Source organism: Hippocampus bargibanti, linkage group LG04 (genome assembly GCF_051943395.1).
Source record: "Hippocampus bargibanti isolate YZ-2025 linkage group LG04, ASM5194339v1, whole genome shotgun sequence".
In the NCBI taxonomy this organism is placed as follows: Eukaryota; Metazoa; Chordata; class Actinopteri; order Syngnathiformes; family Syngnathidae; genus Hippocampus; species Hippocampus bargibanti.
In genome coordinates, this window is record NC_142737.1 from 26,003,198 (window position 1) to 26,028,096 (window position 24,899).

The following is a 24,899-nucleotide window of genomic DNA, read 5'->3' on the forward strand; positions in this document are numbered from 1 at the left end:
CATTGTTGGGGTGTGGCAGGTGAGTAGTTCTTACACTTTTACTTTTTAATCACATAGCAGTTTGTCTTCGCACATCAACTCGTCTTGTGTGTGTGTGACAGACCCCGTCCCACAAAATGAATGCTCCCAATCACACTTTTACTGTAATGATAAACGCTGTTGTGAACTTTAGTACTCTAACTGAAAGTGCACATTTAGTCAGGTTCTCTCCTGAAAAATCACAAAAGTGCTCTTTTATTTATTTTTTAGTTGATGACCAGCAACGCTGCAAATTGATTTTTGGTCCTATCATAAAATCGTAGGAGTATGAAAAGTGCAACTATTTTTACTACATTACTTCTATCGTTCATCAAAAGGCTTAAGATGACATAACACTGCGCCACACAGAGAAAATCAACCAACATGAATCTTTTCCACCTACAAACTCTTTAAACTGTACACATCATTCAGCACAGAATTTAGTGAATGATGGATGACATGTGTGCAGCAAATTGAGGTAATGCTGATTTTAGGAACGTAATGCAGAGGATGCCATTGAGGCGCTGAAGGAATATGAGCCTGAGATGGGGAAAGTGTACCGGCAGGATAGAAAGACGGTCCAGAGGATCAAAGCCAGAGACATTGTGCCTGGAGACATCGTTGAAGTTGCTGGTAAGAAAACTCGTTGTTCTGCATTCCAGCACATATGGCAAAAGTGCCTGTGTTAGTCATTTACATCATGTGGCTTTCAGAATCAGAATCAGAATACCTTTATTCGTCCCGCAATGGGGAAATTTGCAGTCCACAGCAGCAATTGAAGAGGGATGGGGGTGGGAGTGAAAGGATAGAAAACAAGATATTCTAAGCATAACAAAATAAAAATGTCAACTGTATACTGTGCAAATGTAGATGTGCAAAAACCGTTCTATAAACAAGACTGTACATAGTGCAGAATCTTTGTTAGCTAATATGTCACAAAGTGGGTAACCGATTTTTAAAAATTATATGCAACCTTAGTTGCTAATGCTGGATCTCAGATAACAGGGGAAAAATGTGGTCACATCGCATGTTGACACTGAAATCTCACAGGGCTCGATCTCATGGATTTGGATTGGATTGGATTTGCCTTTATTAGTCTCGCAGTGGAGAAATTTACATTTCACAGCAGCAAAGTGATAAAAGGAATGAAAGTAGAAAAATAAAATACATGAGCTGCTGGAAAGGCAGCCACTCTCACGGTGCCATCTTGAAGTCAAAAGAACAAAAAAAAAAAGAAATATGACAACACAAAGACAATATAACACACAAAGACACAGAGAGTCATTCATTCTTCATTCACCCTCTTTGTTACATAAAGCAGTTCTAGATGAAAGAGGAGAGGATCAAAGCATCTTTTCACTAGTGGATCAGGGACATCATGGTGGAATGTGCACCCAAATGTGCTTACGGGCCGGATACGGCCCGCGGGCCGTAGTTTGGTGGCCAAGTGCATTAGATGATTACTTTCAGACATTTGCACTATGAATACAAGCCAGGTGAGAAATCAAGGACAGTTTTTTTGGGGTGGTATGCATCAGTGATCTTGATTCGAAATATCAACAGACCTGCTTCCACTTGACGTGGATTGTGACTGTGCCACTACAGTGGACAGTGTATCATGTTATCAGGTTAAAGAGTGAGATTGTTAGTACTGTCCCACACTAAGACTTTTTTCACACATAGCTTTGAAGTAATTTTTTGCTTCATGTGTTGGTTTTAGGTCCTTGCCTGGTTTGAGGAGGGAGAAGAAACAATTACTGCCTTTGTGGAACCTTTTGTAATTTTACTCATTCTTATTGCCAATGCCATTGTTGGGGTGTGGCAGGTGAGTAGTTCTTACACTTTTACTTTTTAATCACATAGCAGTTTGTCTTCGTACATCAACTCGTCTTGTGTGTGTGTGACAGACCCCGTCCCACAAAATGAATGCTCCCAATCACACTTTTACTGTAATGATAAACGCTGTTGTGAACTTTAGTACTCTAACTGAAAGTGCACATTTAGTCAGGTTCTCTCCTGAAAAATCACAAAAGTGCTCTTTTATTTATTTTTTAGTTGATGACCAGCAACGCTGCAAATTGATTTTTGGTCCTATCATAAAATCGTAGGAGTATGAAAAGTGCAACTATTTTTACTACATTACTTCTATCGTTCATCAAAAGGCTTAAGATGACATAACACTGCGCCACACAGAGAAAATCAACCAACATGAATCTTTTCCACCTACAAACTCTTTAAACTGTACACATCATTCAGCACAGAATTTAGTGAATGATGGATGACATGTGTGCAGCAAATTGAGGTAATGCTGATTTTAGGAACGTAATGCAGAGGATGCCATTGAGGCGCTGAAGGAATATGAGCCTGAGATGGGGAAAGTGTACCGGCAGGATAGAAAGACGGTCCAGAGGATCAAAGCCAGAGACATTGTGCCTGGAGACATCGTTGAAGTTGCTGGTAAGAAAACTCGTTGTTCTGCATTCCAGCACATATGGCAAAAGTGCCTGTGTTAGTCATTTACATCATGTGGCTTTCAGAATCAGAATCAGAATACCTTTATTCGTCCCGCAATGGGGAAATTTGCAGTCCACAGCAGCAATTGAAGAGGGATGGGGGTGGGAGTGAAAGGATAGAAAACAAGATATTCTAAGCATAACAAAATAAAAATGTCAACTGTATACTGTGCAAATGTAGATGTGCAAAAACCGTTCTATAAACAAGACTGTACATAGTGCAGAATCTTTGTTAGCTAATATGTCACAAAGTGGGTAACCGATTTTTAAAAATTATATGCAACCTTAGTTGCTAATGCTGGATCTCAGATAACAGGGGAAAAATGTGGTCACATCGCATGTTGACACTGAAATCTCACAGGGCTCGATCTCATGGATTTGGATTGGATTGGATTTGCCTTTATTAGTCTCGCAGTGGAGAAATTTACATTTCACAGCAGCAAAGTGATAAAAGGAATGAAAGTAGAAAAATAAAATACATGAGCTGCTGGAAAGGCAGCCACTCTCACGGTGCCATCTTGAAGTCAAAAGAAAAAAAAAACAAATATGACAACACAAAGACAATATAACACACAAAGACACAGAGAGTCATTCATTCTTCATTCACCCTCTTTGTTACATAAAGCAGTTCTAGATGAAAGAGGAGAGGATCAAAGCATCTTTTCACTAGTGGATCAGGGACATCATGGTGGAATGTGCACCTCGACTACAAGCTAAATGTTGATGCTGCCTGCGAACGAGTGCTCATTCATGCTACTGTGCGGACAACCCTCCCACGTTTCTTCCAAAAGATAAAATAACAAATCCTTTATTTGTCTCACAATGGAGAAATTCCCACTTCATATGAGCAAAGTTATGAAGAAAAAAAAATGCTGGAAAGACAGCCACTCGTGCAGTGCCATCTTGAAGATTTGTTAGGATCAATTTACTGACTTGTCTATGCAATGCTTGAGTCATTGAGCTGTAGACTTATTTGCAATTGTCTTTTAGCTCTTCACCTCTGATGTGATGTAGAATCTTTGTGTGCGGGTGCGTGCGTGTGTGGTGCTTGCTTTTATTTATAGCTAGTCCTAGATGGTTTCGATCATGGAATGCTATATTTATAGCAGGGACTCGTGAAGATGACAGGTGTCTGGTCTCAACCATGTACTGTATGCCCCTTTGTTTATTTTTTTGGCGCACATGGTGGATTACAAAAATGGGCAGTAACCTTGATAAGGGCAAATGTTTTGCACATTATTGTGTGATACGGTTATTTGATCATGCGCTGACAGATGGAGTACATTCTTAGCAGCTTGAGGCATAGTTAAAAAATGAAGCATAACATGTATGATGTCCAGATAAACTTCTGTTCCCTACAAGAGCTTTACAATATTCATTCTCATGAATAGTATTTTCTTGAACCATCAATGTGACCTATGCCTTGTCCGACGATTGGTCATGTTGCTGAATGTTTTTAAAAAATAAGATAATTATAATATGTTTTGCCTTTCTATATAATCCCCATGTAGTCACTCAAAATAGTGTGTGTGTGTGTGTGTGTGTGTGTGTGTGTGTGTGTGTGTGTGTGTGTGTGTGTGTGTGTGTGTGTGTGTGTGTGTGTGTGTGTGTGTGTGTGTGTGTGTGTGTGTGTGCGCGCGCAACCATGCGTGCTTGTGGGTCTGTTTGTGTGTGTTTGTGTCATTTGTCTCTGTGTGTCTTGTGATTGGCTTGTAAGTGGTTCGGGGTGTCCCCTACCTGCAGCCTGAAAACAGCTGGGATAGGCTCAAGCACCACCGGTGACCCACGTCAGGATAAAGCAGTTTGGGAGATGGAGGGCTTGTTTATTCATTTATTTTTAGATGGATGTTTGTTTTTGAACATATAATATACCAATGTTTATTTTAATTCAGTTAAAATCCCTGGACCTGGTTGTTAGTCAGTGACAGCACATGAAGAACAAAAAATAAAGTTCACACTCATATTTATGGAAATTGACTATTTCGACTATTCATTGAACCCAACACCCATTTATTTGGTGTGTGGGATGAAATCCGGGTGCCTTGAAAAGTAGTTGATGATATTTCTTAATGAATGTGGTCAATTTATAAAACACTGTATGTTGCCCGGTTACATTATTGTTGTCGTTGGCGCTCTATCCTTTCATAGAGCAGCAGATCACATTGCATTTGTTCTAACCTGGCTGTGAGTTTGTTTGGCTGGTGGGTTGTACAGCCCAGCGAGAAGGGTGGCAAGAGGGAGACTCTCATCTAGTCCTATTGTGTCAAAGAGAGATGGCCTTATAGGGAAGCACTTTGTGGTGAAGCTTACCCCACCATGCTCGATGCACGGTGACCCTGCTCATCAGCACTGCACCCTCAGCTAGGATTCCAGACACTGTGGATAGTATGTGGCCTTTAAGTGGTCTGTCAAGCATCCTGTGTCACAGAGGGACTGTCTTTTGGCAAAGGAACATGACTTGTCAGCAAGACGGAGATAGATGGCCTCATCTTGCTGATAGGGCTGTTGCCATTGGAAACTCAAACTTAATGTGAAGGTCTCATCCAAGTAGCACAAATTATGTCTGAAATTAGCATTGATGTTGTTTTTTGATGCAGTAGGGGGGGGACGAAGGTCACGGACATGTAATGTTAAATTTTCTCACTGCTGCTTACATGCATTGATTACTTCTGACCTTAGATGAAGGAATCCCTAAATTTCTTTGAATTATACAGTGTGGAACAACTGCCCTTAAAGGACAACAGACACCATTTTTTTTGTTTCCTAACTGACATCAGAAAAACGTTTTATAGCATCTAAAAGACCCAAAACACGCAGACTGATATTTTTAGTCAAATGCAAAACACCAATATTAGTATAGAGTATTTTGTCACGAGGTAACCCGGCCCCATCTTTGCTTGTTAATGACTGAGCAATTCAGGGAAGCTCTTTTCATCGCATCCGCCTGTTCCCAGGTTAGCTCGTTCACCTCTGGGATGTTCCACACATGTTTTTGATCAGCATTCCTCAACGTTCTCATTTTTTCCCCCGCGACCTGTTTCAGCTTTTTTGGGGGGAACGTGTTGCAGCTATAAACGTCTAAATGAATGATTATTTGCAAAAAAAATAAAGTGTATTAGTTTCAAAAATACCTATTCAGTGTGTGTAATACATACACTAAATACAGACTGAACATGATTTACAAATGGCTTTATTCAATTTTTGTTTTGGATTGGATTTTTGCCTTTATTAGTCTCGCAGTAGAGAAATTTACATTTCACAGCAGCAAAGTTATAAAAGAAATGAAAGTAGAAAAGCAAAACACAGGGGCTGCTGGAAAGGCAGCCACTCTCGCGGCGCCGTCCTGAAGTCAAAAGAACACACAACTTTCCACCTTTGTTGAAATGTGTTTGTAGTTTTTTTATTCCTCTCCCTAACACAGTAAATTAGACATCCTAATTGCTAAATGCCACAAGTGCAAATATCATAACATTTTGGACACTGTATTTCTACATACCTTGTTTTGCCTCAGTCTGCCCAGCACCTTGTTAATTTTAATAAACGCTTGTTTGTTTGTTACCATGGGTACCGCAACACAGTTACATGCTATGCGAGGGCTGAACTGGCGGCTGCTTAAGATTCATCACAACAGACGACAAACCGGAGATCTTAAGGAGTCTCTGCTGTAATTGCGTAACAGGTTTGATTTTTGCATCATTGTCAACACAAGAGATGGAATTCAATCATATCGTCAAGCATTCATCAATACTTGGTTTTGCTGCTGAGGTTTTTGAGGGGCTTTTCCTTTTTGCTGTGAAGTGTGGTGGATGCAGTTTCTTTGGCCGTGATCTTATCACTGTTCCTCCACGTTTTTCTTCCTTGGACACTTCAATGGAGACAAGGTCTTGCTTATTCCTTGTGTGTTATATCATATGCATTGAATAACATGAAGCACAAGGGTTGCTGTGCGTGAGTTAACCCGCGGAGCAAGTAAAAGCATCTGCTTTACCTTAATTCTTTTTTCCATGCTTGAAATAAGTAAGTTTGCATGACAATTTATGAGTCAAAAATTATACTTTGCACCTCATAAACGGTCAACAAGAGTGTCAACATTAATTTTTTTATCCTCTTTTTTTCTATCCATCCAGTTTCTAATCTGTCTATCCTCACAAAGGTCGCGGGCACGCTGTAAGTTCTCCCAGCTTTCTTTGGGCAGTATGGAGCGGGGTGGGTGGGCACCCTTCTTCTGTAGCCAGTGAATTGCAGGGCACACAAACACAAGCAACCATTCACTCTCACAATCATACCGCTGGAAATTTTTGAGTGTTTGACGATCCTTCGGTGCATGTTTTTGGAATGTGAGAGGAAACTGGACTACCCGGAGAAAAACGACGCAGGCAAAGGGAGAACATGCAAATTCTGGGACTCAATTTGTACCCATAATCTCTGTACTGAGATGTCACCTTTGTAACCAGTCCATCACCATGCCACCCTTTACACTTTAATGAAAAATAACATTTTTATTCTGATTAGTCAATTTAGTCAATTGATGGAGTAATCAATACTAAAAAATATGCAATAATTGCAGCGCCTGAGAATAAATTCCAAAGGAAAACTGAACAGGTGTGTCACAACTCACTGAGGTAACGTATGATCAAGAAGACGGAGGCAGAAGCAAAGCTATTTGCATTTCAAACTGAAACTATGCTACCTGCCTAAAATGAAACCGTGCACGAGCCAAAATGAGGTCAAATTAATGAAATGCAAATCAGCAAGAATCATGTTAATGTACTTAACTAACAAAACATTGGCCCTCTGGCAGGCCCGGTGTTTGCGGAATATGATTACAGTTAAATTTGTGGCTTGTTTATTAATATGGTGACAAGTAGATTATATGCCTATGCCTGTATAGTTGCATCATACAGCCCGCTGGTAAATTTGGTTTAGTGTCTGCACTCGGCCTTGTGTGATAACATGGCCGGTGTATTTGTGTCATGTCGATCAAGAACATGACAAAGTTGTCCTGAGAGGATTTAGCAGTAAAACGGGTCAGAAGAAATTAAGGGAGTATTTGCTTCCTCTTGGGTCTTGAGTGTCTTAATTGAACACTTAAAAAACTTCTATTCGTAAAAACAATATTTATCTTGTTCCTCGTCAACTCAGCTAAAGAGTATTTACAGTGACCTAAGAACAATCGCCGCTGTTAACAAAGTGCTTTACATGAACAAAATAAGTCGTACAAAAGTAAACGTTAAGCAATACATTCATTAATTCATTCATTTTCTAAACTGCTTAACCTCACTAGGGTTGTTGGGGGCGCTGGAGCCTATCCCAGCTGTCTTTGGGAAGTAGGCAGAGGCCACCCTGAACCGGTCGCCAGTCAATTGCAGGGCTTAAACAGTACATTAATACTGAACATGTCAAAAGTAAATGGATTGATAGATAATTAGTTAGCTAGTTATGTATCCATCCATCAATAGCAAATGTGGAATTATTTTACTTTGTTTACTGTTTTGGTAAGTGCTTTGTTTCAGCTTGAGCTGTTGTGAAATTGTTATATGAATCAAGATGTACAGTATTGTATAAAAGGAAAACTATAATCAAGGCTCGTGTTGACTCAAAAACCAAGGTTGCAAGGATGTTCACAACTCGATGCCTTTTTAAAACGAATGCCGTAGATTTCCGATACAACATGTGCTAAATGCTTATGTCAGATCAGTGGTTCTTAATCTTGTTGGAGGCACCGAACCCCACCAGTTTCATATGCTCATTCACCGAACCCTTCTTCCAATGACTACTAACTGCAGTCTCGACTGAGGGGTGGACCTCTGCGGCGGAGGATCCACCGAACCCCTAGGGTTCGATTGAATCCAGGTTAAGAACCGCTGTGTTAGATATTGGATTGGATTGGATTTGCCTTTATTAGTCTCGCAGTGGAGAAATTTACATTTCACAGCAGCAAAGTTATGAAAGAAATGAAAGTAGAAAAGCAAAACACAGAAGCTGCTGGAAAGGCAGCCACTCTCGCGGCGCCGTCTTGAAGTCAAAAGAACAAAAAAAAACAAGCAACAAATAACATGACAACACAAAGACACAGAGAGACATTCATTCTTAAGCACTTTCTGTACCCTCTTTGTTACATAAAGCAGTTCCAGATGAAAGGAGGAGGAGAGGATCAAAGCGTCTCTTCACCAGTGGATCAGGGACATCATGGTGGAATGTGCAAGTCGACTACAAGCTAAATGTTGAAAGCAAACACGCAGCTGTAGCATCCATTGACGAAAAGAGATTGTCTCACATCTCCTGTCCCCCATAAATCAGCTTCAATTCCATCCCACGACAATTCCATACACGCATCGGCGCTCTGCGCTGACGCTCCTTTCTTCTTATCGCGGGCTCCTCAAGCCATGCATCCATCAAGCCGCAGATTGTCCAACAGCACCGACCTTCCACTGAACAAAGCGGGGCTGTGAAGATGCTGCCCATTACAGGCGCAAAAAAGCACAATGGCCCCTTTGGTGTCCAGCGATGGCAGTCGAATGGCACCAACATTCCTCCCATTCAAAAACAGTACTGGCATATTCATGCTGCCGAAAAGGCGCAACCGCTCAGCACAGTCTCCTCCTTGATGAATGTCGTGGTCAAAAATATTGTACCACTGAATGTTTTTTATAGACACGAGAAAACATAATTACTCATGCACAATCAGAATCAGAATCAGAATCAGAATACCTTTATTCGTCCCGCAATGGGGAAATTTGCAGTCCACAGCAGCAATTGAAGAGGGATGGGGTTGGGGTGGGAGTGAAAGGATAGAAAACAAGATATTCTAAGCATAACAAAATAAAAATGTCAACTGTATACTGTGCAAATGTAGATGTGCAAAAACCGTTCTATAAACAAGACTGTACATAGTGCAGAATCAAGAGATGCATTTAGATATATTGCAACAACCCATATTTACAAGTGTCCAGTTTTTTTTTTTTTTTTTTTTTTCACATGTGATCATTGGGAATTGTGAAGCCTGACAGCAGTCGGTAGGAACGAGCGGCGGTACCTCTCCTTCTTGCAGCGCAATGTCAATTAAACAAAAATACATGAGTATTTGCTTGCTCTTTCATCAGACAACACATCTATTTTATCCACATACTTGATTATGTGATTGAACTTGCAGTGAGTCACTTGAAAACTAGCTCCACTGCGACAACTCACCAGTTATTGTATTTTTCATGTTTTGATAAAACTCTTTCTCATGTTCCCCAGGTTTAACCTGCATAAAATTAGTTCTCAAATTTATGAAGCAGCCACCTCAAATAAGAGTTTTTTTTGAGCCGCAAGCTTAAGAGTACTCCACACAAGAAACAGACTATGATGCAGCTAAGATAGTAGTTATTTTTTTTCACTTTGAAATGGGCACCAAGATTTTATACTGAAAATCCTGTCAATGAATCACCCCTATTTGGCGCAGATTCACAGAATGACAAAAATGTGAAGATTTTCACGCCTATAAAAGTGTGACATCTTGCAAATGTCAGCCAGTGGCGAGTACATATTCATTTGGAGACTGGCTTTTCATTGAGGTAGCTGTTCATGAAGGCTGCTTTGGAGAGCTGTCATGTTGACTCTTGTGTAATGGCCCTCTGACTTGACAGTACTTCAACCTTTTGTCCTGCTGCCATCAGCACATGGAAACCCTCCTGGCTGCCCCTGAGGAAGCCTTGCCGGCTAAACCTCATGCTGTACCCGAACACACGGCAGCGGCAGGTGCCAGTCAAAGCTGCCAGCTTATGTTGTGCCGCTGCCTCACTTGCTGTTGAAAGGTCTATTTAAAAGGCACCTCTGTGAGTCATACTGTGTAAATGTATCACTGAGCCTGAACTCTGTGGAGCTCATCACCTGTTGGCAAACACAGAGGTGCAAAAGTGTGAATAGCTAATGAGATGCTTGGATCGCTACCAAGCAGGATGTTGACACAAAATGACAGCTGATTTACACAACACACTTACTTAGAGCAGGCCTGCAGTGTAACAAAGCCTCTGGACAATCCCAGTGTTTCTTAAAAATTAAAAACTCAGCTGCAGGCCCCATTGTTGGAAAGTGGGTCTCCGCAGTCTTTTCCTTCTAAGTAATGACCCGAAGGCAGGAAGTGTTGCATAACTGCGGAGGCGAGGCCCAAACAATGTCACGGAAGGAAAACGTAAAGTTTTTGTGATGAAGCTAAAGTGAGTCGTAATTGCAATTTCAAAGGGAACTTTGCAGCTGACACTGATTGGACCTGTACATGGTTGTGTGTGCATATATCGCAACACAGTTTTGGTACAGTAGCCGGTCCTATCTATGAGCCAGGATTAGTGCCCTTCTCAGAAGGGAAGCTTTTATTGTTCCTGTGGTTCTGTGTTTGGATGCTCCCGTGTTAGATGTCAGTCCTTCTGAGAAATGATGTCTGTCTGGATTGGACAATAGCTGCTGACAGGTCAACCTTTCTGGCAGCACTGTGGAAGACACTTAATGAGTTGCCCGTCATCGTCTACCTTCTCCAAGGATCAGAAGTGGCGCACCAGTCCCCATGTGTTCGAGAGCACGGAACCGTAAAAACGCTGAAAACAGACACTGGCCTGTTAATGGAATGAATTATGATGGTTTGTATTCTCAGTAAAGTATCAAGTAGACAGGTTTGTCCTTTTGTCTCTTCTTGTGTTGTTGCAGTCGATGTGGAGACAGCTGCCATCATACAGCCACATTTAAACCTGATCGGAACATTGAGGAAGATTTTAGAATACTTTTTCCATTTTCGGCTTTGTGCATTGTTGAGCCCTTGCCTTCTCTAAAGGTCATGTTGGTTTTATCTTACAATAGTGCTTTTTTCCCTTATATAGGCTCATCATATACAGTGGTGAGCTAAAGTATCCTACCCCCTTTCTGATTTCAGGGATTTATTTGTGTGTGTGTGTGTGTGTGTGTGTGTGTGTGTGTGTGTGTGTGTGTGTGTGTGTGTGTGTGTGTGTGTGTGTGTGTGTGTGTGTGTGTGTGTGTGTGTGTGTGTGTGTGTGTGTGTGTGTGTGTGTTTGTATGACTAGTCTTGTGAGGACCACTAACATTTTATACCATACGTAGTGAGGACATTTTTGACACGTGAGGAACTTTTGGCCGGTCCTCACAAGTCTTTCATTCTAAAGGCTTCTAGAGGGTCTATACATGCATCTGTTTAAGTTTCAAAGAGGTCCTCACAAATTCACCCAAAATGATTTTTTGCTGTGTATTTTCATTTCACTTGGATACACACATTTTTTACTCATTGTGTGTGTGTTTGTGTGTGTGTGTCTGCGGGGTTAACGGGAGGAAAAAGTTCATACCACAAAAAGTAAAACGGTAGTTTAACCAAATTCACTACAGGGGTGAGGACTTTGAATGAACCCATTCAGAAACCTCACTCCTGCTGTTATTTCAGTTTCAAGTCCACTTTTTATTTCTTTGTTTGTAAAAAGTTGAAGTGGGAAATGGGGTGACAGGCATTTAGTGTTGAAATGTAACACTAGTTCTTCTCTAAACTTATCAGCAACCGTGGTCCTCACTACTTATCTGGAGTTATCCGGACCTCACAAAACCATTGAAACAGGAATGTGTGTGTGTGTGTGTGTGTGTGTGTGTGTGTGTGTGTGTGTGTGTGTGTGTGTGTGTGTGTGTGTGTGTGTGTGTGTGTGTGTGTGTGTGTGTGTGTGTGTGTGTGTGTGTGTGTGTGTGTGTGTGTGTGTGCGTGTGCGCGCGCGCGCGCGCATTTATTTTAGTTTCAATGTTGGTTAGGATTTTAAAACCAATATCAATACCTTCACAAAGGCAACCGAAGTGAACCCCACTTATTCACTGGGGTTGTTAACCAAGCCCGTCACAAATAGTGGAAATCTGCAAATATTTAATGCTCCTCCCATGGTCCAGGTGGGTTTGTAATTGCATGAAAACTACAAACGAAGACAGCAAAGCACTTAGAACTCAAAGGATCACGAAGCACCAACACCATGCACCGAGAACATAACTGGGCAGCTATCCAGGATGTTTTGGAAGTTGACCACATTCAACACACCTGATTTAGATGATCATCTGATCCGCCATGAGCAAGCTCTGCAATTGCCTGATCAGGATAATGGTCCTCAAGGACTGAAGTTGCCTACTCCTGATCTAGAATGTACACTATTGTGAACTCGTAAACAACTGTTTCACTCATTAAATTAGTGAAAAAAAGTGAACCACAGACACAAGTCACTACAGTCAAACCTCGGTTTTCAAACGTCTCGGTTCTCGACCAATGTGGTTTTCAACCAAAAAGTTCGGGATTTCTGCCTCGGTTTACAACCGAAATTCGGTTCGCGACCAAACTGTGCGCTACCCGACTCCCCTCCACTTCCTTACACATCACTTCCTCGCGTCGCGTCACATGACCCACGCATAAGTGTTGTTGAATAAATATGTTTTTTTTTAATTAGAAAGCAGATGAGTTTGGTTGAGATCTCTGCAAGCCGGACATTATCGTGTAGCGTTCCAATGTGAGCAGGTGTGTTTGTGCTGTTCAATCAAGATAAAAAAAGTGGACGTGTCTGGTGGAGATCTCCGCAAATTGGACGTTATTCTTGTAGTGTTCCATTGTGAGTCGACTTGTTTGAATTGTTCGGTCATTATTAAAAAAAGACGGATTCAATTGATTATAATGGGAAATACTTCAGTTTTTGATCAATTTTCTGGAATAGATTATGGTCAAAAACAGACATTTAACTGTATCTCTAAATGCAGAAAACTGGGAAAAACTTCTGAGGAGTTGTCAGCCAACCAAACCTATTTCAATGTTATTGCTCAGCATAGGCAAGGGGTATAACGCGGTCAAATTATGCGCAGGAGCAAGCTGCACAAGTGTTGTTATTTTTGCAACACACATATGGCTCAGTGAAGCCGAAAAAGGCTGTTGTCATAATTATGAATGAAACATGATGACATCCGCCAAGCATATCCTCAGATTTCAGAATGTGTCTGTGTGCATTTTGCTTAATTTCATCAAAGTTGTGTTTACCTATCTTTGCCAATACTTTGACATGTTTCCAGCAGCTGTAAAGTTTAGGCCAATTCCTGCACTTGCGATTTACGCTCGAGTGTAGCTGCATTCTTTACAAATATAGAGTCCCAAGTGATTATAACTCACCCAGGAGGTCAAAAAACAATCATGAACATCTGCGGCCTTCCTACTTTTAGGACCTGGATGATCATAAATTGTGCTATCAACCAGAAAGTGTTCTAGGCAATCATCAGGTCCTGAAGCACAAGTGCTCTCGTTCAATCAAGAATAGTGACCCAGAACCTACTGACAAGTCCACTTCTAAGTAGTTCAAAAAATAAAAAAAGTGTGGAGTTGGCCGAGCCAAAGCTCGGGCATGAATCCAATTGAGATGCCGTGCTATGCTTGAAAACTGCAATATGATGTCCAGTAAATTTAAACTATTGTTCCCTCCAAGCTGTTGATTTGAGCAATTGCAGGCTGCCCTTACCCTCTATAAAATTACATTTCCCCACTCATTCTTTTATTTGGACCCTGTTGCAATCTTCAAAAAAAGACACCACACCATTCCCACTTCCCTTCCCATTTCAGTAGTGTGACCGAGCGTCGACCCTCAGTTGTTCTTCTTGAGTTTTGACGCATCCATTGACGCACAACCCCCCACTCATTTTGCGGCTTTTTGTAGGGGGGGGGGGGTATGTTTTTTTGGATAGATTTTGGATCTGTTTGGTGCTGGTTGGTTCACCATGTACATGTCTGATGTTGCGCCAAAGAATACTCTGAGTTTGTGTGAGTACTTAGATGCATGAAAAACTAGATTCTGCGAACTGGAGTTGGTCAAAATTCCTCCACAGCAATGCGAAAGATCATGACCCGCAATTCCAAATTATTGATTTGAGTTATTGCTGATGAGTTCAAGGAGTAATTCTGATTCTTCTTTTTAATGATGGGCTAGTCAGATAGGTTTCGATCTTTTTCCCATTAATAAATAAATTAATCATTTAAAAACTGCATTTTTGTTGTCCTTGTGAAATGTTTACATTTAGATTCTTGATCTGGAAAAACCAAAGATTTAGAAATGTACAAAACAGTGTGAAAACAGCAGAGGACACATGGTGTTTCGCAGTCTAGATGTCTACACGCTTTCGGTCCATTATTTGGTGTTGAAGAAGGAAGGGGGCAAGTGTAGGGGCAATTTCCGGTATTTCATTTTGTGCAGCTTTAGGAAGCTGAATTGGGTCGCCACAATCCTAAATTGGCTTTTCCTTTGAGACAAGCCATTTATGGCTCACGTGTCCTCCATTTCCTCCTTTCCTTGGTTCTCTTTCACCTTTCCTGCAGTGTTGTCACCACTGCCTAATGGCCCATGGACAACAATATCTGCACTAAGCTACTTCCTCCTTTTATGAGATGTGTACCAAGTTACCATCTGCAGATTGTAGCTCCTATTTAGTTAATTACACATACACAGTCGGAAATGTGCTTGATGTCTTTGCACTGACATATTTTGTTTGGTTTCAGTTGGAGACAAAGTGCCCGCCGACATCCGTATATGTTCAATCAAATCAACAACCCTGAGAGTGGACCAATCCATTCTAACTGGTAAGTGATGAAACTTGTTTTTAATCAAGTCAATCAAAACACCCAACTGAAAGTTTACCTGCAGACTTTTGTATGTTAAATTCAAGGTGCAGCACTTTGAATGACTGAAGTCACTAATGCTCTCATCTATTCTTGTATTTTTGCACGAGGCAATCCAAGACTCATTTCACTGGTCCCTGGTCATATATGTTGATGCCTTATTATTTACTGCTGCATGTTGATAACTGCCGCATTTCATCCCAAGTCATCTGCTGTTTTAACAATGAAACACATGCTTGTCTTTGCAGGAGAATCTGTCTCCGTCATCAAACATACAGATCCTGTGCCTGACCCCCGCGCTGTCAATCAAGATAAGAAGAACATGCTTTTCTCTGTAAGTATACTTAGGAGAAGTCGACATCAACAGGAGACGTTTTGTCGGCCAGTGTCCCAGAACAAAAACGGCTGCCGCAGTTGCCCGCAACACCACTTGTGATTTCAGGGTACCAACATTGCCGCTGGCAAAGCCGTGGGTGTGGCGGTGGCCACGGGTGTCAACACAGAGATCGGTAAGATCCGTGATGAGATGGCAGCGACTGAGCAGGAGAAGACACCCCTGCAACAAAAGCTGGATGAGTTTGGCGAACAGCTTTCCAAGGTCATTTCCCTCATCTGCATTGCGGTGTGGATAATCAACATCGGCCATTTCAATGACCCTGTGCACGGAGGCTCCTGGATCCGAGGGGCTGTCTACTACTTCAAGATAGCGGTCGCACTGGCTGTGGCCGCCATCCCTGAAGGGTTGCCTGCTGTCATTACCACGTGTTTGGCTCTGGGTACCCGCCGGATGGCCAAGAAGAACGCCATTGTCCGCAGCTTGCCGTCTGTGGAAACCTTGGGTTGCACCTCCGTCATTTGTTCTGACAAGACAGGAACTCTGACCACCAATCAAATGTCTGTCTGCCGAGTAAGTCTCACACCTGGCGTTAAAAAGTTGCTTGGCAGCCTGCTTGTATTTCTCTGATGTTTGAATCATATAAGGTACTAAGTTGCCTGACCGTGATGGTTTGCTCAAGTAACACTGTGCAAATACTGTTTTCGCTTGTGATCAGGCAACAGATTATTTAGCCATAAGGCAACATGCAGGCTCGTCTTGCCCACACTGTGCACTCGGATGACTTGCTTCCCTTATATAAGTCACCTTGCGTCATCAACATGAAAAGAAGCCAAACACGACTTTCGTTGTCTCTTTGGAATAAGATGGATTCCTTATTCTCTGCAATATCTCTATTGGATGCTCAGTCATTCTTTTCAGTGGAAACATTGCCTTATTACATTATTTGTGTAAATATTGTAATGTCATGAGAGGCTAGCTCTCAGCGGGACAGGACAAGGAGCGCAATGGGCGACAGGTTTGAATACAAAGGTTTTAATAAAGGGTTTCAGGGGGGAATTCACAAGTAACAAAGGCAAGAATAGTGTCTCTTCCAATATTTAAATCATACTAAAGTCTCTTCTGAGGTGAAACTGAAGACGGAGTTCTCTTCCATGAGTTTCTAGGCCTCACCCCTCTTGACGTCCTCCTCATGTAGCCTAGCCACCTTTAGCAAGGTCCGAATCCAGTGTCCTGTCGTGTGGTCCCAACTGGCAATGAGTTCCACACGGCAATCAGTTTCTCCACAGAGCACAGCAATAGAGCTTGTCTCCCCCGGGCCCACACTCAGAGGCTCTCCGCCTTAAAAGCCTTGCCTGCCAATCAAGCCGTGATCAGCCGCAGGTGTGGTGTTTGAATTGCTGCCTTCCACCAGATGGGGCCAAAACTCTCTCCGGGTGAAGCCATCTTAGGGGGATGTATTTGCCCTCCAGAACCCAGCCTCTCGTGACATCACAATATTTACCAACCTGGAACTGAAAATTCATAATTATATGGAGCCACCGGAGACGAAACAGGATACACACGCACAACCACACACACACACCACAAATGATCATTCTAAATATGTTTTTGCTCCCGCACCACTTGATCCCACCACTAATCAATCAGTTTTGCTCTTGATCAACCTGAAGTGACACAGGCTTGGCTTTGGCTATTCCATTTTCTTTTCATACGATTAACTCGATTAACTCTTACCTTATGTGTGCATGCGCAAAACGCCTTCCTGTGTGACATTTTGCAAGACTGTTTTGACTTGTGTTTCATGTTGGTTCGGCAGCAGGCCACCATCAGAAAGGGACAGACCATGTAAAAGCACGGGCTCGACTTCAAGTCCGCTTGGGATTTGTGCGGCTTCTGCTGCCACCTGCTGTCTTCTTGAAACGAGCCGCGGCTGCCGTCCTCTGTGTAGTCAAATGCTGCTTTGTGACATGTTGATGCCATCTTTTGTTATTTTTAGATGTTCATTCTCAACAAAGTGGAAGGGGAGAGCTGCTCTCTGTTTGAGTTTACCATCACAGGATCAACCTATGCACCGGAGGGGAACGTGTGAGTTATAAAAAGGGAAATGACAATTAATTCATGACGATTGATCCAAATGGATGCTGACCGAGGTTGCATTTACTGAACCATCTCCCCCAGATACCAGGATGGGAAACAAGTGAAATCCTCTCAGTATGATGCTCTGGTGGAACTGGCCACCATTTGTGCACTGTGTAATGACTCATCGCTGGACTTTAACGAGGTCTGGATTGCATCCATCTCACATTCTTAAATAGTTTGGAGAGTCCACCAGTGCACGCGCATGGCTTGATTGTTGACTCGGGTCACCCAAAAAAAATAAATTCTAATATTCATTACTTGAGTGTACTATAAGTATCTGAGTATGTTACGTTTGTAGTCACATCTACGTTCTTGGGGCATGGATATAGATTTTTATTGTTCTTTTTTCTTTTAATGTCTCTTTTTAAATGTGAATTTTTAAAGCTTTTGGTCAACTTATGTTTTGATGTGGACTTGATAATGGTAAGTGTTTTGCACCTTGTCTCCACGTGAGATGATGCATATCATTGTGCACTGAGTTAATACCACAAATTATAAAACCTAAGCCCATGACTTTTTATTATAAACCCAGTCCAAAGTGTGGAAATGTTCCTCTTATTTTATGCTCTCTCGTGTAGCTACTGTAATTAAGGTCACCAAAATTTCAGACATCTCTCTACACTCGATAGGATGCAGCATGACTGTAAATCAAGATTTTGGCTGTTTTTTTATTTCTCTTCAAAAAAGTAATCATTGACATTTCCGCTCTGAATAATGTAGGTGAAAGGTGTATATGAAAAGGTCGGCGAGGCGACCGAGACTGCACTGACCTGTCTGGTGGAGAAGATGAACGTCTTTGACACAGAAGTCCACAATCTATCCAACATAGACAGAGCTAATGCCTGCAACTCGGTGAGTGACGCAAACGTCTTCCGTGCTAACATGACACGCTGCGGGTTTTCTTACTGTTTTGTGGGGGGCGGGGATATCAGGTGATCAAACAACTGATGAAGAAAGAGTGCACTCTGGAGTTCTCTCGAGACAGGAAGTCAATGTCTGTATACTGCACCCCTAATAAGTCCCGTTCATCATTGGGAAAAATGTTTGTCAAGGTATACTTCGACAAGGCACACAAATTACCGGCTGCTTTTATCAGCGTGTGACGAACATTTGAATTTTTGTTCCAGGGAGCGCCCGAGGGTGTTATTGACAGATGCACCCATGTCAGAGTGGGGAACAGCAAAGTTCCATTGAGCAAACCCATCAAGGAAAAGATCATGTCTGTGATTCGCGAATACGGGACCGGCCGAGACACGCTGAGATGTCTGGCTTTAGCCACACGAGACAGCCCGCCCAAGATGGAGGATATGATACTGTCCGAGCCCACCAAATTCTCCGAGTATGAGGTGACTGCTAGGCTTCGGCCATCAATATAATTTCCCGGAATATCTGACCTTGTGGTTAAGATGTCCACCTCAATGTTCAGAGTTGTAAGTTCAAATCTCTCGACCATTTCTCGTGTATGACAGCTGCAATTTTCTCCGGCACACCCTCGGCAGTTCATGGGGGATATAAATTGTTCTGAAATTTTGTTTCCAATTGCATTGGGAAAAAAAGGCCAAACCTTTGCTTCACCATGCAATCTTTGTTGTCCCTCGGCCTCCAGTCAGACTTGACCTTTGTCGGCTGCGTCGGCATGCTGGACCCTCCCAGACAAGAGGTGGCGGCCTCCATCAAGCTGTGTCGCCAGGCTGGCATCCGCGTCATCATGATCACGGGGGACAACAAGGGCACGGCCGTGGCCATCTGCCGACGGATCGGCATCTTCTCCGAGGAAGACGACGTAGAGCAGATGGCCTTCACCGGACGAGAGTTTGACGAACTGGCGCCCAACGCGCAGCGTGAAGCAGTCACTCACGCTCGCTGCTTTGCACGCGTTGAGCCTTCGCACAAGTCCAAGATCGTCGAGTTCCTTCAAGGATTTGATGAGATCACAGCGATGGTACGTCATCTCAAAATCAAAGCCAAACATGCCGAATCGTGCAAAATGACACCCCAAGCGTATCTGGAACGAGAGTTGCGTTGACTTGTTACTTTCCCTTTTCGTTTCTCATGCGCATCAGCTTTTTGGCATACCCAATTTTAGTCGCAAGGTTCTTGTAGACCAAGGGTGCTCACACGTTCTCAGCATGGGAGCTACTTTTGAAATGACCAAATCAAAATGATCTACCCATTATATTTACTGAGAAATATGTTGAGAATTCTTGCAACTTACTTTGATTGCATAACCGCATATGTTGCACAACATTATGATGTACATGTTTTGCCATTACCTGAGTTCACTCTGATAATCGGCAGAGCAGACAAACGCACTTTGATAAAAAGTCCTCCGCCCATTCTGTATGAAAGTGAAACTTTGTTTCTTCTTCCTTGGTCCAGCTCCCCCACTCATTTTTATATCCTATCTTACGTTTTACATTAGGATGTAACTTATGACTAGCTTGTTAACTTTGCAACACTCAGGGATGTCATTTGACCACACACAGTGTACCTAATAATGAGATGTCATCTGATTGGTTGTCCGGTGTATCAATCAAGTGAAGGGATGGCTGACGTTGAGTTTTTATTCCAAACAACTCAACTGTATTTGTTTAGCGTCAGTTCATGGCAATGTCACATAACCTTGTCATGCTAGTATCTACCCATAGTACCTTGGATATCGACATATTGAGGACCCCTGTTGTAGACCAAGGGTGTCAAAGTAATTTTTTGCCGGGGGCCACATTGTAGTTATGATTTCCTCTTGAGGGCCATTATAAATTTGGGGAAACCATTAGAATGTTTAATCCCTTCCACATATTACATATAGAGCACACATTGATGAATGACTAGTTTTTTTTAAATCTGAACTCAAGAATAATGACTGCTATTGTGGTTTACATACGACAATTTGAAATTTTGATTTGGACTTTAGCCAGCATTATGGAATTTTACTCGTTTGATTTGCTTTGGCGGGCCGAATAAAATGATGTGCGGGCCAGATTTGGTCCCCGGGCCTTGTCTTTGACACCTGTGTTGTAGACTAAAGAAACACCGCGTTTGTCCGCAGACGGGAGATGGTGTGAACGATGCCCCCGCCTTAAAGAAGGCGGAGATTGGCATCGCCATGGGTTCGGGCACTGCCGTGGCCAAGTCGGCCTCTGAGATGGTCCTCGCCGACGACAACTTCTCGTCCATTGTGGCTGCGGTTGAGGAAGGACGCGCCATATACAACAACATGAAGCAGTTCATCAGATACCTCATCTCCTCCAACGTCGGCGAGGTCGTCTGGTAAGTTGCCAAATCCTTTTTGAGCTTTTCTTCCATTTGCCAGTCTGCCATGTTGATGTCGCATTCCTTTGCCGCTAGTATCTTCCTTACGGCGGCACTGGGCTTCCCCGAGGCACTGATCCCAGTTCAGTTGCTGTGGGTCAACCTGGTGACCGACGGCCTCCCCGCGACCGCCCTCGGCTTCAACCCTCCGGACCTCGACATCATGGAGAAGCCTCCCCGCAATGCTAGAGAGCCCCTCATTTCCGGGTGGCTCTTCTTCCGATATGTGGCCATTGGGGGTGAGTGTCGCGGCCGCAGTCTACGGGTGTTTTGAGTCGTTGGATGTCGTCTGAAGGCGGAGCCTGCGCTTTTGCCATCTCTGCTGGCAGGCTACGTCGGCGCCGCCACGGTGGGAGCTGCGGCGTGGTGGTTTACACTCTCGGATGACGGACCTCAGGTCACACTGTACCAGCTGGTAGGCGGGCACAATTATCGAATAGGCGCAACCCCCGCTGGACCGGACCGGACCGTCCGTCCACGGTATAACTCCCTCATCTTTCTCGGTAGAGTCACTTCCTCCAGTGCACCCCGGACAACCCAGACTTTGATGGCCTGGACTGCGAGGTGTTTGAGTCGCCGTATCCCATGACCATGGCCCTGTCTGTCCTCGTCACCATTGAGATGTGCAACGCTCTCAACAGGTACAAAAGCTTCCAGGGAGGGTGGAGAAGCAACATGTACATCCAACAATCTTCTTCTTCGTCTTTGTCTCCTTTCCGTCCCCGGCTCCCTTCTTCCCAGTCTGTCAGAGAACCAGTCCCTGGTGCGGATGCCTCCTTGGGAAAACGTTTGGCTGCTGGGGGCCATTTGCCTCTCCATGTCTCTTCACTTCCTAATTCTCTATGTGGAGCCTCTGCCAGTAAGTCTGAAGTAAAATACACCAGACGTGTCATCAAAGTCACCACGTGAGCGACAGTCCCCTCCAAAAGTATTGGAACGGCAAGATCAATTCCTTTGTTTTAATTTCAGTGGTTGGATTTCAGATTTAAAAAAAAATGGAAATGAGACCAAAATTTGGAGGTATTCACAAAAACGGGTTCAACAACTCGGGGCAGAGCACACCCATCACCAGAAAGAATCAGAAGGCCACATAGAATTTTGCAAAGGAAGTACAGAGATGAGTCACAAAAATTCTGAAACAGTGATTTGTGCACTGTTGAGTGCCAAGATTAGGTTCTACCAAAAAGTATTTTAAGGAAAAAAAAATGTAATTATGAACCAAAACAAGTAATCTTCATATGTGAGCCATTGTCAATGTAATTTCATGTCTTGCGTGCCACTTCTGAAACCGGCTCACATGTCAAGCAGTAGGATGCATTTTGTAGGGCAATTTTTACACAAAAAAATTGCATCCAAATCAGGAGACGCTTTATCATGCAACAAGACCAGCAGCAGAGGGCCTTTCCATGTTGTATTATTGCCTTTTGTTTTAATCCTTCACTCCACATATACTGAAGCCTACTCCCAAATTAATATCTTGACGTGGCCGTGCTCCTCAGGTCATCTTCCAAATCACCCCTCTGGACGCCACCCAGTGGATGATGGTGCTGAAGATCTCGATACCCGTCATCCTGTTGGATGAACTGCTCAAGTTTACGGCCAGGCACAACTTGGACTTGGGTAAACAGTCGGAGAGGCCGGCGGCGGGCCGCAAAAGGCAGTGGCATCCGTCCGCATGTGCCGAAGGCATCTCGTGGCCCTTTGTGGCCATCTCGCTGCCTTTGGTGCTGTGGATCTACAGTGCTGACACTAACGTGGCTGCAGTGTTGTGGCCCTGACTCACCCCCCCGGGCACCGCTGTGGAGTGAACATTAACACGCACATATCTAACAGAAACATTAACTTCCAGTCAATTCTCCTGCCCGGTCTGATGGCGGAGGAGTCTTTGATATTTGAGACATTTCTGGCAATGCATTGTGGGGGGAGGGGGTGAAATTATGTGGTTTTTATATTATTATTATTATTATTATTATTACTACTACTACACTGGTCAACAGAAACTTTTAATCAGGGATGACTGTGTGTCCGTAAATGTATTTTTGTCAACTAATTTCAAAAATATCTTTTACAGCACATTAGGGTTTTCTGACTTTCAAAATTTGGCCTGTAAAAATCACACAAAACAGATCTTACCAAGCCTTTTCAATTTGTAGCAATGACTTTTCACTAAGAAAGCCCACCTGACGTTGCCCCCAAACCGTAATTCATACGCTTACCAGATTACATATTTTCTTCTCGTTATTATTATTAATACCTAATGCACTTGATTAAAATACAGGGCGGTTTGGAAATCAGTGCAAAATATCAAGAAAGGTTTTCTTGCATCTGTGATTAACAGTTTTTGTTAAAAAAAAAAAGACCAGTGTTGTTTTTATTGACATTTGTCTGAGTGATAGATGATTTACAAGACATTTTTAAACAATAGATCACTTGTCTTGGAAGGCTGTATGGGGACGAGAAGAATGTAAATTTAGGACATTGGTGTCTGCATTAGGCAGAGCACAGCTACCTCACCGCTGTTCTATAACCGTTACTACTCCGATTTATCTCCACTAACGTGATTTGAAGCACCCAAAGCCTTCACATTTTTACTCGTTTTAGGTCAGTGAGGACTTTTCTGTGCATGTCCTTTATTTTAAGAACTATTTATACATAATGTATAAATGTGCACATACTGTATTTGAAAACACTGTCCATGTTACTTCACACAAACAGCCTGGTTTTCACCTCCGCGGTGTTGCTGCGTGTGTTTTTGTGTACATTGTTGAACTGCTTGATTTTATTGTTGCCGTTCAAATATTTGACGAGTGCTTTTTTTGCCACTATGTGCCATTAAGCTTTTCCTTACAAGGCATTCCTTCCATGCATTTGGCTGCAGGTGTGAATACACCTTGAACCGCATGCGAATACGCGCCTGCCCGTTTTTGTGCAAAGGCTAATACAACAGCTCTTGAGATTTTTGATAAGCCTTTAAAATCACGATGTGGATGGCATTTGCGTTGGAAGCAACAAAATATGGATTGGTTTCAAATGTCTTCAGCATCACAAAGTGCTAGTGGTCGTTGAATTGTTTGACATTTCAAACTGGCACGAATAGTTTTTGTTTGAAGGTACAGACTCGCCATCTCCCCTCCGCCATTTTGTTTTCTCACTTCAAGTAATCATTTTCAGCTCACCCCAAGTGCATCTTGTCTGTGTTATGTACATTGAAGCAAGTTTTAACACACTTTGGAATGGTAAACTGGTACTTTTGACTAATCGGGCAACGATTTAATGCTTCTCCTCCCTCTCTTTTCTCTTCCCAGCCAAGGCCATATAGGCTCGACTCGACTCCAAAATTACTTGGTTTGTTTTGTGTTGCGCTTGTGTTTTGGACGGCGCACTTCCAGTTGAAGAACTGGAAACGTCAAGTGAAGACAGCACAGGTTGTTCATTTGTTTTGATCGTATGCCCATGAATCAAAGTCCTCATCGCTCCTTCCATCCTTGCGCATGAAGAGCCAAGAATAACAACGGCTCTCATGCCCTAATTTACCTGAAGATCTTAGTACTGTTGTGTACATTCAGTTGCATAATATTCCTGGTGCATGTCTGCTACAGCTACTGATTTGTGTAATAGAGAATGTCAAGAACTGCTTAAAGGTTACTCACCTGAGACAAGTGTTAGATAAGCTTAAAAACTGTTGATTTTTCCTAAGGAAATGCTTTTATGGGATGACTACAAATCAAGAGAATTTGAAGCACATGTAATGATGTACAAGAGGAGCATCGAGTGAGTCATTTTGCTTCTGTACCTTTTTCGTGAGATTGTTCAATTTGTCACATGAACTTTGGATTCAGGTCAATAAAATACAATGTAATGAATCTTAAGTCTTTGTCAGTGAACCTTTCAAAAAGGCATGACTTCCACATCGACTTTTTTT

General features: G+C 42.7%; 1 protein-coding gene across 2 annotated transcripts; it reads left to right on the forward strand.

Moving 5' to 3' along the window:
* Positions 1 to 1,726: 1,726 nt before the first annotated feature.
* LOC148899563 (sarcoplasmic/endoplasmic reticulum calcium ATPase 2a-like) lies at positions 1,727 to 24,846 on the forward strand. 2 transcript variants are annotated; one of them, XM_088994895.1, is made up of 18 exons: positions 1,727 to 1,843; positions 2,337 to 2,475; positions 15,070 to 15,150; positions 15,438 to 15,523; positions 15,632 to 16,096; positions 17,523 to 17,611; positions 17,705 to 17,807; positions 18,386 to 18,517; positions 18,598 to 18,717; positions 18,793 to 19,011; positions 19,272 to 19,607; positions 20,715 to 20,935; positions 21,014 to 21,216; positions 21,307 to 21,392; positions 21,485 to 21,618; positions 21,719 to 21,836; positions 22,477 to 22,597; positions 24,283 to 24,846. In XM_088994895.1, the coding sequence occupies exons 2-18, from the start codon at positions 2,388 to 2,390 to the stop codon at positions 24,294 to 24,296; spliced, it is 2,616 nt and encodes an 871-aa protein (XP_088851021.1). In that variant the 5' UTR covers positions 1,727 to 1,843; positions 2,337 to 2,387; the 3' UTR covers positions 24,297 to 24,846. The 2 variants fall into 2 exon arrangements, with proteins under 2 accessions (XP_088851021.1, XP_088851020.1); XM_088994894.1 differs by having other exon boundaries at positions 22,477 to 24,846.
* Positions 24,847 to 24,899: the final 53 nt, after the last annotated feature.

Coding starts and splice junctions, on each gene's coding strand:
- LOC148899563 (XM_088994894.1), top strand. CDS start 2,388: ATGGGGAAAGTGTACCGGCAGGATAGAAAGACGGTCCAGAGGATCAAA. Junction 15,524..15,631: donor AGAAGAACATGCTTTTCTCT/GTAAGTATACTT, acceptor TTGTGATTTCAG/GGTACCAACATTGCCGCTGG. Junction 21,837..22,476: donor TCTATGTGGAGCCTCTGCCA/GTAAGTCTGAAG, acceptor CGTGCTCCTCAG/GTCATCTTCCAAATCACCCC.